The sequence below is a fragment of the Homarus americanus genome, unplaced genomic scaffold (assembly GCF_018991925.1).
Source record: "Homarus americanus isolate GMGI-L3 unplaced genomic scaffold, GMGI_Hamer_2.0 scaffold45562, whole genome shotgun sequence".
In the NCBI taxonomy this organism is placed as follows: Eukaryota; Metazoa; Arthropoda; class Malacostraca; order Decapoda; family Nephropidae; genus Homarus; species Homarus americanus.
The window spans coordinates 3,119,109-3,131,318 of record NW_024744839.1 but is presented as its reverse complement, the minus strand read 5'-3'; the positions used below and the strand labels follow the sequence as shown (position 1 = coordinate 3,131,318).

The window sequence follows — 12,210 nt, the reverse complement described above, 5'->3', positions numbered from 1 at the left end:
TGAATATCCCATTTACAGGTACTGACATGCTCAGCAAATTGTTAAAGATGCAGGTACTGGAGGATGATGATGAGTTAGCATATGGAGGAGATGAAACACCTGGCACTGAGCGCAAAGATGTGGAGGTAAGAATTTTTTTTTGTTTTCTTTATTTTTTTCTTAATTCATCAACAACGTACCTGTATAAGTAAAACAAGGTATGGCAAGACAACATATAGCAAGGTATACCTGTACCAACAGTGTTCATAAAAAAAATAAATTGCAGTATTCATTTCTTATTTCATAAGTTTTCCAGGACTGTAGAAGTATTTTTTTTGTTCCAGGGTCGACCTTCTTGGATGGTGACACTTCAACAGTCTGCTGTGACTTGGCTCTCCCACCTGCCTGAATCGGTTAACACATTACGTCGCACTTTAGATAACATCAAGGATCCCTTGTATCGTTACTTTGAACGCGAGGTCAATTCTGGAGCCAAATTACTTCGTATTGTGAGGAGTGATCTTTGTGACGTTATTCTCATATGTAAGGTATGTACTTATATGTTCAGTTTAATATTTTGAAACACTTGTCTTCAAAAATATAGTTTAGAAATCTAGGGTGCTGTCAAGACGGGATTAATATTATTTTGGAGAAGTAGGCACACGTCAATTTGGTATTGAGGAATAAAAATTTAAAAAATGTGGTATCATGTCTTGAAAAAATTTACCAGTTGATAATGAATGCAAACAAATTAATGATGGATAAAAAGAATATCATAGAACTTGTTAGGTTGTTGTTATTAAATTATAGTTAATGTGGAAGATGATTGTGGGAGAACTGTTTTGAAGAGACTAAGATTGAAGGTCAAGCTCATGTGTGTGATTCTCAATCCATGTGTATGTGGAAAAGAAGACACTGAGGAAGTTTTGCTTTGGATTAGACATGTCACTTTGGGTTTATGTGCTCTTGGGGGAAGATTGTATTTATAAAAAATACTGCCATCCCTTGTTTTGCAGTAATGAGGCCAAGAGATTAATTTCCTCTCCCACAATGAATAGAAGCTGTTGGTTTGATAAATACCACAGTTGTTCCTAATGAGATAGTCGTTCACAGATCCAGTGTAATTAGTACAAGACAATACTAGTGTGCTCGGGGAAACCTGTAATGTTCATTAAGATCACACTAGTCATCACTGTTCTCACATCTGATCTGGAATTGAACCTTGGCCACATTGGTGAGAGGCAAGCACATTATACCAGCAGTGCTTATATCTGAAATGGGTTCAATTGCAAGTGATCAACTGTAGTTAGAGTTCTTAAGATAGGAAATAGAGTTGAGAACACCAAATATTAGAAGAATACAGGATCAGTAAGTGAATACCAAGGTCATGTCAATTATTGTATTTCTGAAACAAGTAATTATTTTTAAAGTTTTCTATTTGACTGTAGTTATAATATTTAGTTGCCAACTGGAATTACTCCATGTATATAAGAAAAATCATTAACAAAATTCCAATAGGCCATCTTTGCCTCCAGTTCTCATTTCATAGTCTCCATAACTGTTCTCATAAAACTATTTACACCTTAATGTACTGTATGGTAATTTTTTCGTAATCCTTTACAAACTTTTTTAATCATTCACCACAAAACTTCTACTTGGCCCAGCAACTGTCTCTAAGCTGCTTATCATATTTTCTGTTTTATAATTTTCAGAATTTTTTTCTAATTATCATAATCATATCCAATCTTATTTCAGGGTGAGAAAAAGCAAACAAATTACCACCGAACAATGGTGAGTCAGCTGGTAAAGGGCATCATCCCTGACCAGTGGAAGGCTTACACAGTGCCACGTGGGGCAACCGTTATTCAGTGGGTAACAGACTTTTCACAGAGAGTAAGACAACTTCAAGAGATCTCTCAGCAGGTTGCACAGTTTGGTGCCACAGAACTCAAGGTAAATTTTGCTGTATTCTCAGGTGTAAAGAACAGTTACCCACAAGTAGATGGACTATATTACGGTACTGTATTAAGTTATTCTGGGGAATGAATTCTCTAGAGATAATTATCAGTGATATGTTTTATGATTACTGTATACAGGCTTTGTTTAAACAAATGATAGCTTAAATATTGAGGGGAGGGGCCACCAGGGGTTGTCCAAGAATGACATGGGAAGAGGTTGTTTGAGCTGAAATGAGAATAATTACTCGCCACTTATGGGTTTTCGAGGTCATTTCTTGGTGCTTGTGTATTATTCTGGATGTACTTAAATAGTTATGCACATTATATTTTAGTTCTGAGAGAAAAGGTATTTTTGGCCAAATATCCTGTAAGGGGTAAGCCTTACAATTTTGTCCAAAAAATAGATATTGTTCAAAATATCAGTATAGGTACTCCTGAACATGCTGCTTAAGGATCTGTTAGCTATAATTTGATATCTGGATAATTGCTTGTTCAAGTGATTTTTAGAAATTTTTAATTACTTCTGCAATGCTAATTACTTGCCACTTATGGGTTTTCGAGGTCATTGCTTGGTGATTGTGTATTATTCTGGATGTACTTAAATATTTAGGCACATTGTATTTTAGTTCTGAGAGAAAAGGTATTTTTGGCCAAAATTCCTGTAAGGGGTAAGCCTTACAATTTCGTCCAAAAAATAGATTTTGTTCAAAATCTCAGTATTGATACTCCTAAACATGCTGCTTAAGGATCTGTTAACTAAAATTTGATATCTGAATTATTGCTTGTTCAAGTAATTTTTAGACAATTTCAATCACTTTTGCAATGCTAATTACTCGCCACTTACGGGTTTTCGAGGTCATTTCTTGGTGCTTGTGTATTATTCTGGATGTACTTAAATAGTTAGGCACATTGTATTTTAGTTCCGAGAGAAAAGGTATTTTTGGCCAAAATTCCTGTAAGGGGTAAGCCTTACAATTTTGTCCAAACAATAGATTTTGTTCAAAATCTCAGTATAGGTACTCCTAAACATGCTGCTTAAGCTTGGTCTGTTAACTAAAATTTGATATCTGAATTATTGGCACATTGTATTTTAGTTCAAGTAAAAATTCCTGTAAGGGGTAGCCTTACAATTTCAATCACTTTTGCAATGCTAATTACTCGCCACTTACGGGCCACTTTTTTCGAGGTCATTTCTTGGTGCTTGTGTATTATTCTGGATGTACTTAAATAGTTAGGCACATTGTATTTTAGTTCCGAGAGAAAAGGTATTTTTGGCCAAAATTCCTGTAAGGGGTAAGCCTTACAATTTTGTCCAAACAATAGATTTTGTTCAAAATCTCAGTATAGGTACTCCTAAACATGCTGCTTAAGGGTCTGTTAACTAAAATTTGATATCTGAATTATTGCTTGTTCAAGTAATTTTTAGACAATTTCAATCACTTTTGCAATGCTAATTACTCGCCACTTACGGGTTTTCGAGGTCATTTCTTGGTGCTTGTGTATTATTCTGGATGTACTTAAATAGTTAGGCACATTATATTTTAGTTCTGAGAGAAAAGGTATTTTTGGCCAAAAATCCTGTAAGGGGTAAGCCTTACAATTTCGTCCAAAAAATAGATTTTGTTCAAAATCTCAGTATAGGTACTCCTGAACATGCTGCTTAAGGATCTGTTAACTAAAATTTGATATCTGGATAATTGCTTGTTCAAGTGATTTTTAGAAATTTTTAATTACTTCTGCAATGCTAATTACTTGCCACTTATGGGTTTTCGAGGTCATTGCGTATTATTCTGGATGTACTTAAATAGTTAGGCACATTGTATTTTAGTTCTGAGAGAAAAGGTATTTTTGGCCAAAATTCCTGTAAGGGGTATGCCTTACAATTTCATCCAAAAAATAGATTTTGTTCAAAATCTCAGTATTGGTACTCCTAAACATGCTGCTTAAGGATCTGTTAACTAAAATTTGATATGTGAATTATTGCTTGTTCAAGTAATTTTTAGACAAATTTAATCACTTTTGCAATGCTAATTACTCGCCACTTACGGGTTTTCGAGGTCATTTCTTGGTGCTTGTGTATTTTTCTGGATGTACTTAAATAGTTAGGCACATTATATTTTAGTTCTGAGAGAAAAGGTATTTTTGGCCAAAAATCCTGTAAGGGGTAAGCCTTACAATTTCTTCCAAAAATTAGATTTTGTTCAAAATCTCAGTATAGGTACTCCTAAACATGCTGCTTAAGGATATGTTAACTAAAATTTGATATCTGAATTGTTGCTTGTTCAAGTAATTTTTAGAAAATTTTAATCACTTTTGCAATGCTAATTACTCGCCACTTACGGGTTTTCGAGGTCATTTCTTGGTGCTTGTGTATTATTCTGGATGTACTTAAATAGTTAGGTACATTATATTTTAGTTCTGAGAGAAGGTATTTTTGGCCAAAAATCCTGTAAGGGGTAAGCCTTACAATTTCGTCCAAAAAATAGATTTTGTTCAAAATCTCAGTATTGGTACTCCTAAACATGCTGCTTAAGGATCTGTTAACTAAAATTTGATATCTGAATTATTGCTTGTTCAAGTGATTTTTAGAAATTTTTAATTACTTCTGCAATGCTATTACTTGCCACTTATGGGTTTTCGAGGTCATTGCTTGGTGATTGTGTATTATTCTGGATGTACTTAAATAGTTAGGCACATTGTATTTTAGTTCTGAGAGAAAAGGTATTTTTGGCCAAAAATTCCTGTAAGGGGTAAGCCTTACAATTTCTTTCAAAAATTAGATTTTGTTCAAAATCTCAGTATAGGTACTCCTGAACATGCTGCTTAAGGATCTGTTAACTAAAATTTGATATCTGGATAATTGCTTGTTCAAGTGATTTTTAGAAATTTTTAATTACTTCTGCAATGCTAATTACTTGCCACTTATGGGTTTTCGAGGTCATTGCTTGGTGCTTGTGTATTATTCTGGATGTACTTAAATAGTTAGGCACATTGTATTTTAGTTCTGAGAGAAAAGGTATTTTTGGCCAAAATTCCTGTGAGGGGTAAGCCTTACAATATCGTCCAAAAAATAGATTTTGTTCAAAATCTCAGTATTGGTACTCCTAAACATGCTGCTTAAGGATCTGTTAACTAAAATTTGATATCTGAATTATTGCTTGTTCAAGTGATTTTTAGATAATTGTACATTTCTTTTGCAATGCTAATTACTCGCCACTTAAGGGTTTTCGAGGTCATTGCTTGGTGATTGTGTATTATTCTGGATGTACTTAAATAGTTAGGCACATTATATTTTAGTTCTGAGAGAAAAAGTATTTTTGGCCAAAAATACTGTAAGGGGTAAGCCTTACAATTTTTGGCATTTCGTCCAAAAAATTGATTTTGTTCAAAATCTCAGTATAGGTACTCGTGAACATGCTGTTTAAGGATCTGTATGCATATAGTACTTAAAAGAAAATTTTTTAAACGTCGTAAGTAATGTTTGGTATTTATTCCCCTGTACAGTACCTTCTCAAGTGCTAACCTAATGTGACTAATTATTATGTACTGTTGTACAGTACTGTACAGGAATGTCATGATTTCATTACATTGATCTCTGCTGTACTTACACCCTTAGGTAAGTACTCATTTGCACACATGCAGGAACTTTTTTGTGCAACAGAATTGTCATTTTCTTATTTTCATCTATTTTCAGAATGTTACAGTTTGGCTTGGAGGGCTCTTCAATCCAGAAGCTTACATTACAGCTACTCGTCAGTGTGTTGCTCAGGCTAACTCCTGGTCATTAGAGGAACTTATGCTTGATGTTTCAATTGCCGATTCAGAAGGCCAGGTTACCTCTCGTGGAGGATTTAACGTCAAAGGTATGTTGCAGTTATTCTGTTACTTTTTATCATAGTGGTATTGTACATGTAGCCTGTTCCAAACTCTTGTACATAAGTACAAATTATATTAACTATCACTATGTACCTGTACAGTATTACCTTATTTGAAGTAAACATCAATGTCTTCAAAACCAAAATTTACAGATTTTTTATCCACAATATACTAGTGGACATGAATTGCTTGGAAATCATCACAATTGGACAGAAACCCACCTAAAAATTTTAATTTAAAAATAAGTAGAAAAACTTAAAATCTAAAAAATTTTATTGCACTGCACCACATCCTTCATCATGTGGTACAAGGAAGCAGAGGCTGTTTACCCTTGATTTTTGAAGTATGGGAAATATCACTGTGGTATCTGTACAAACCTTACTGCAGTTAAAATGTTACTCATACAGCATAATAGTCAGACTAGACCAAGTCAATTACTGGGGGGGTCAGTATGGAGGCAATGGTACCACCCAGGTTGTGTAGATTATGTGGAACATTTACTTATTTATTACAGTATTATATATATATTTTTTTTGCAATAGAAAATCAGATAAACAGCTTTAAACAGTCAAAATCTAAATGGTGTCAGTGGTGGTAACCCTTGTATTGGGATGTCATAACTCCTGTCACCTCACCTGCAGGGTGTGCATAGGTGGAGGCAGCACCTGTTAACACCTACTCTAACTACCCCCCCCCCCCCACCACCACCTCATGATCTGGTGTTAGTGGCATTAACACTTATCATGCGAGGTGATTACTCCTGTCACCTCACTTCTACAGTCTCTCAGCTTGATGGCTCCTTTGAAATGTTGACCGACTGACTAAAAGGTGGGTTGGCAACTTAAAGTAGAGGTAAATGACCTGCACCTGATATGGGTTATTAATCCTGGTACACTGATGACCTCCATGGTTAAACATGTACTGAAAGATGGGGGTCATGCAGCACCTGACGAATTCCCATCTAGTTATTTACCTCAAAATGTTGGGTTGTCCGCTGGGCATAGAGACATGAAAAATCACTTGTCCGGCACCTTAGTCTGGGCAAGTTGGACACTGCTAATCTGCACGACCTGGTTCCACTCCATATAGTGCAGCAAGTTCATATTATATTGTCAAGCAATTAATTAATTTCTGGCTACCTCATATACAGTCATGCGCGGGGGGGGGAGGGGGGGGGCACGGACGTATATGCGATTGGACGTTAACCGACGCATGACTGTATTGGAAAGAAACATGAGTTCTATACCATTTTTTTGCACAAATAAATTACTGTACAAAGTGCATTTTGGTGTGATGACTGTTTTTGCACTGGATTCAGTAACTACAGTTTTCTCCTAACAAGTATTACAGTTATGTATTAATGTTATTCAATGTTTCACTTTGATGTACACTTGGTAAAAGAGTATCTTCACAGTTCTTATGCGAAACAAAATAAACCCACGAACAAAGGTTTTTGATAAAGGCTCTTGAGGCATACTTTTATTCATGAATCATATTGCCTTCCAACCATAGCGAGACAACGGGATTGTTCAGTGCCAATTTCATCGGACCCCTCTTGAAAGATAATTTTTGTTAACAAATGTACATATAGTAACTTGGTACATGATAGCTTTTTCCAGAAATTTGAGGCTGGAATAGTAAGGTAGATGAACTGCCAAAACAATTTTGCGGTATTAAATGGTTTTATAGTGTTCTGTCTAAATTAATGAATATCATTTCTAGCTTAGATAATATAATCGTTGATAATTGTAAAACATTTCTAAGCTGCATTACTTCTTATCTCAGGTCTGAAGCTTCAGGGTGCTGTATGTGTGGAAAATTTCTTACAACTGACTCAAACAATCATGACTGATCTAGCCATGGTTACCCTTCATTGGGTACATGTTGAGGTCACTGAAAATGACAAGATAACTTTGCCTGTGTACCTCAATGCCACCAGGACAGACATTCTCTTCACTGTGGATCTCAACATGGCTGCTAACCAGAGTCCCCACAGCTTCTATGAGAGAGGTGTAGCTCTTTTGGCATCTATCAATCTTAACTAAAATCCATACGAAACCAATATACAGTAGGTAGGTTTTTCTTTGTTTGCACTGGGTTAACTGAAACCTAAATTGATTTTTAATAATTATTAGTTTTAGTATAAACTATCATGCACTTGTAAAGGCCAAATAGGATCTTTGATGATAGACTGCTACACCAATCTATTCTGAGGTAATGTTTGAGGATGAAATGTATCTAAATACTGTATAACCATAAATTATTTTAAGTACAATGGAATGGTGGAATGTTTGGAGGTTCCTTCTCACAACTAAAGAATAAAACAAGAGTGAAGAATTAATGTATAATGAGAATAATTTTTTATTTGTTTTAATGTGAATGATATGATGAAACAATCAAAAACTGTATTGATGTTTATTATAAAGGTAAAACCTGGGAATGAATAGTTTAGAAGCCACCAATTTACACCACAATGTAATCTTACATGTAAATTTATCTATTTTTCCATGTAAGTCATCTCCTTTGAAGCTATATACAGTATATAATTATAAAAACGTCTTCACGTTCATAAACACTGGGCATTTCAATAAACTTGGCAGCATCCTTATACGGTATAAAAACAATTATCTATGATAACATTGACTAAGTATTTAATAAAAATCAAAAGGTAAAAGTTTGATAAGAAACTCGGTGGATTTTTTAGTAATGTATACATATAACACATTTGAGAATACAAATACAGTATAAATAACCACACAAATGCAAATATTTAATTACTGGTATTTCAGATAAACTTTCCGAAAGATTTGACTTTCACTTGAGTGTGTTAGTGTACCGAGCTTCACGTGATTCATAGATGGACACTTCCATGAAGGACCCAGTTAATGATGGCCAAGGCTCTGGGGAAGATATCACTCCCCCTCTTGTGGGTGGGACTTCTGGAATCATTTGGTGACAAACGTCAATAAGGTATTCCTCAACGGTTACTTTAGCCATCACCCTGTTACCTTTATGCTTCATAACCAGAGCGAGTTGTTTATTTGTTAACATTTTAATGCGGCGCCATAGTCTCTCATTCTCCTCATTCACTATTATGGGCACAGCAGAGGAGTACATATTCTTTTGTTGATGTGCACTAGCTGGACTAGCTCTTTCTCTTCACTAGTTTGGCCACTTTTCATTTTCAATCCTAATCTATTCAGATTATCCTGGATCCCTAAGAGAGCAGCTTCTCATTTTGCAAAACTAGTTGCCAACTCTTCAGTAACGCATGAGCCTGCTGGTACTGGGTGTCATGTTCTTTCCTTTCTGTCTGGTTCACCAACTTCATTCTCGGAGAACACTCGCTCTTCATCTTCAAGGGGCTGATTTTGTGGCGAGATTTAACATTCACTATGAGAGAGGAAGGTGGGTTCTCCTAAAGGTATTTAGCAACAGGATTTTCAATATAAATACCACGCTTGAAGTGTAACATGTTGATTTTGAAAGGTGAGGAAGATGGGGTCTTACCTTTAATTGAGTCTGGGTGCTTCTTTCCTTGAGTGTATTGCTTGATTAGATGGTCGTTTCATTGTAAATTTACCAGTTTTATAGGGAGTTGCTCGGGGGTGGAAGACTGGAGTATGGTGTAGGCCGTTTCTTAGTATATTAGATGTTTTCTGTATTGTTGGAGTGTGAGGTTGGGATCTGGTAACTGACCGAGGCAATTTTGGTGTAGTGGCTGGTGACTGGCCAGGTCTTGAAATCTTCAGAAGCTTTGTTGAAGATCCTGAGTTTACCAAACCAAATCCAATGGGAGGTTCTTAGGAAGGAGTCTTGCCATTGGACCTAATTACACTCGGCTGTTTTGAAGTATAAAATTTGATCTTTGCTTAACCCGTTTTGTTGTTATTTTGGAAGCCGAGGAATTTGTCTTGTGGTGGACATTAATAAGTACTGTTTCCTTGGCCCTCGCAGCAAAAGATTTAGGTATGCTGTTCGGGGGAGTTGGAACTCCTCTGTAGTCCGGTTGACCTCTCGCCCCCATACACCTGATGTTCAGGTTGTTGGCAGACATGATATTCCCCTAATAAACTTATTATATTACTATTGTGTGTATATTATTGTAAATAAATATCCTGAGTACCTATTTGGCCTTCACAAGTGGATAGAGAAGTAGGACTAGAGTCATACCAATACGTAGTCTATGTGATCAGAATGTATAGAGCACTATCAGGTCTGTATTTTGCCATACAATTATTTAAAATGTATTATTCCCAGTTGCTGTAAGTCATTTTAAATAAATTTCATTCCATTATGTTTATGCTTCTGTGTAACCTTTCAGGATTCATATAACATTAAAATTTTCATATTCTTTCTTTTCATGCTATTATTACAGGCAAGTGATAATCCCATATTTTTTAAAGGCATTTTTACCGATTTCAAATTAAATTTTCAAAGTACCGGTACAGTGTATAGTACAAACAGGTTTCTTCTAGTTCCATTAACTCAAGGATTAGTGCTGGTAAGTATTGGATTAACTATTATTGTCTCATTTCATTGCCACCAGTTTTGTTACCCAGGTGGTGGGACAGGAGAGTGTACAATCATCTTGAACCTTCCAAACTGTGCACTGATTCTCCGGTAGGGAGTCATGGTTGGTCCCCATGGGGTCGGCCCACCCCTTGTGGAGGGATACGAGGTATTGTACAGCCACCCACACTTTGCACATATAGGTTTGGCATAGCAAGATATTAAGCAAATTGGTGTGTGCATACTTGCATTCTACTTGTACAGTACAGTATACAGTAATCTCAGTTAGCCTGAATTCCCAATTGGCCTGGAATTTTTCTTGATAAATAAAGAGAAAAATCTCTCCAAACCTTTGTTCTGGGAATTAAAAAAAGGATTGCATTGTGTTCAGCTGTGTCCTCGTGTGCTGGGTGCAAAGACTCCTTGGGTAACTTGAGCCTAGGGGATTGGCTAATGCAGTCATGTGACTACATGGGATACCTGTGATTGCCTGATTCATCTCCCAGCTTATCCCCTCTAACCTAGCCTCTTGACAGTTAATTCATAGTCCTCTGCCATTGTACAAGCAAAAAATTTTGTTAAAGATGTAAAAGTTATTAGTTATGTATATTGTACTGTACTTGTACATTTAGTAAGTGTGAAAGTACCATAATTACAGGAAAATGGAAACACTGGAGCACATTAGCCTTTTTCCTTCCCCTACCCCAACAATGGGTGACCTGACATAGCATCAGGTCATTAATGTGAGCACTAATCCCCTCCCACCCCAAATGAGAGAAGTGAGCTTATATACAATCAGTGATCTGACAATGCATCAGGTTATGTCAGTAAAAAGAGATCCACTAATCCCACCACCACTGTAAATGTTAAGAAGTAAAAAGTAATAGTTACATAATATTGCATTCAGCAGTGGACAGTATGCAGACTAAACACAACATTTGCTGTTGAGCACAATATACAATTAGTCACATCAATCAATGTTCTGAGTAATGGGAAAGGATTGTCATGCCCAAAGACATTTTATTAAAGGGGATTCAATAAAACCAGATTTTCCTCTATTGTTTTTGTAAAAATTTTGCAGTGATAATACAGTACACAGGAGGGGTAATGCAAAAAGTGAATCCTTTAAAAGTTGTCTATTTAAAAAATTATGTTCAAAACTGGCAAAATTAACCAAAGTACAGATATTAAGAATTCTTATGTAGTTATATATTTAGTTTTGCCAGCCAAGTATCATAATAGACAGTTCAGAATCGGGATGGTATGCAACCATCTCCAACTCCTTTACATTTACCCTCTTTCATTATAATTAACAAACTTTAAGAGTTAGGATGGTATTGTTCCATCTCTAACTTTACTGTATATTGATTTTTTTTTTAGAAAATTGGAATCAAAATATTTTATGAAGTTTAGACTAGTTGCACAGGGGTCACAAAAAATATGTAAAGTATTAGCAAACCCTTTCTAGATAGTTCTTATAATAAAACCGCTAGCTTCTTGGTCTATAAATTTACAATTTGAGTAGTATACATTACAGTACCCAGAATATACAGTACACTTCTTCAAAAAGGTCCTAAGCTCTTCTGCAGAAAATTTCCAATCTTTACTATTCTGAAGTGTGCATATGTACACACAAACCCTTGAAACTGAAAAATTTTCTTCCCTGGTTTAAGTTAAATATTCTTCCCTAGCAACAAGTTTTACATAAGCTAAAAAAAAATTATGCAAATACATGTATTATATACTATCATACCTCTTATAACGGACGAGATACGTGAAATGTCCATTAAAAGGGTCCATTATAACATGCTTATGGAGAAAGACAAAATAATGATTGCTCCAAAATAGGCTGTAAACATTAGAAAAAGGTTTACCAGTACATGCA

The 12,210-nt window shown here is 35.5% G+C and overlaps 1 protein-coding gene across 4 annotated transcripts in view; it reads left to right on the top strand.

The window, feature by feature from the left end:
- The window catches only part of LOC121878148 (dynein heavy chain, cytoplasmic-like), a 62,059-nt gene extending 51,949 nt beyond the window's left edge, over positions 1-10,110 (top strand). For all 4 annotated transcript variants that reach the window (XM_042384167.1, XM_042384166.1, XM_042384165.1 and 1 more), the window contains 5 exons: positions 19-125; positions 324-527; positions 1,735-1,932; positions 5,632-5,800; positions 7,599-10,110. In XM_042384167.1, the coding sequence (XP_042240101.1) occupies positions 19-125; positions 324-527; positions 1,735-1,932; positions 5,632-5,800; positions 7,599-7,858 (938 nt within the window). In that variant the 3' untranslated portion in view covers positions 7,859-10,110. The remainder of the gene's footprint in view (positions 1-18; positions 126-323; positions 528-1,734; positions 1,933-5,631; positions 5,801-7,598) is intronic.
- Positions 10,111-12,210: the final 2,100 nt, after the last annotated feature.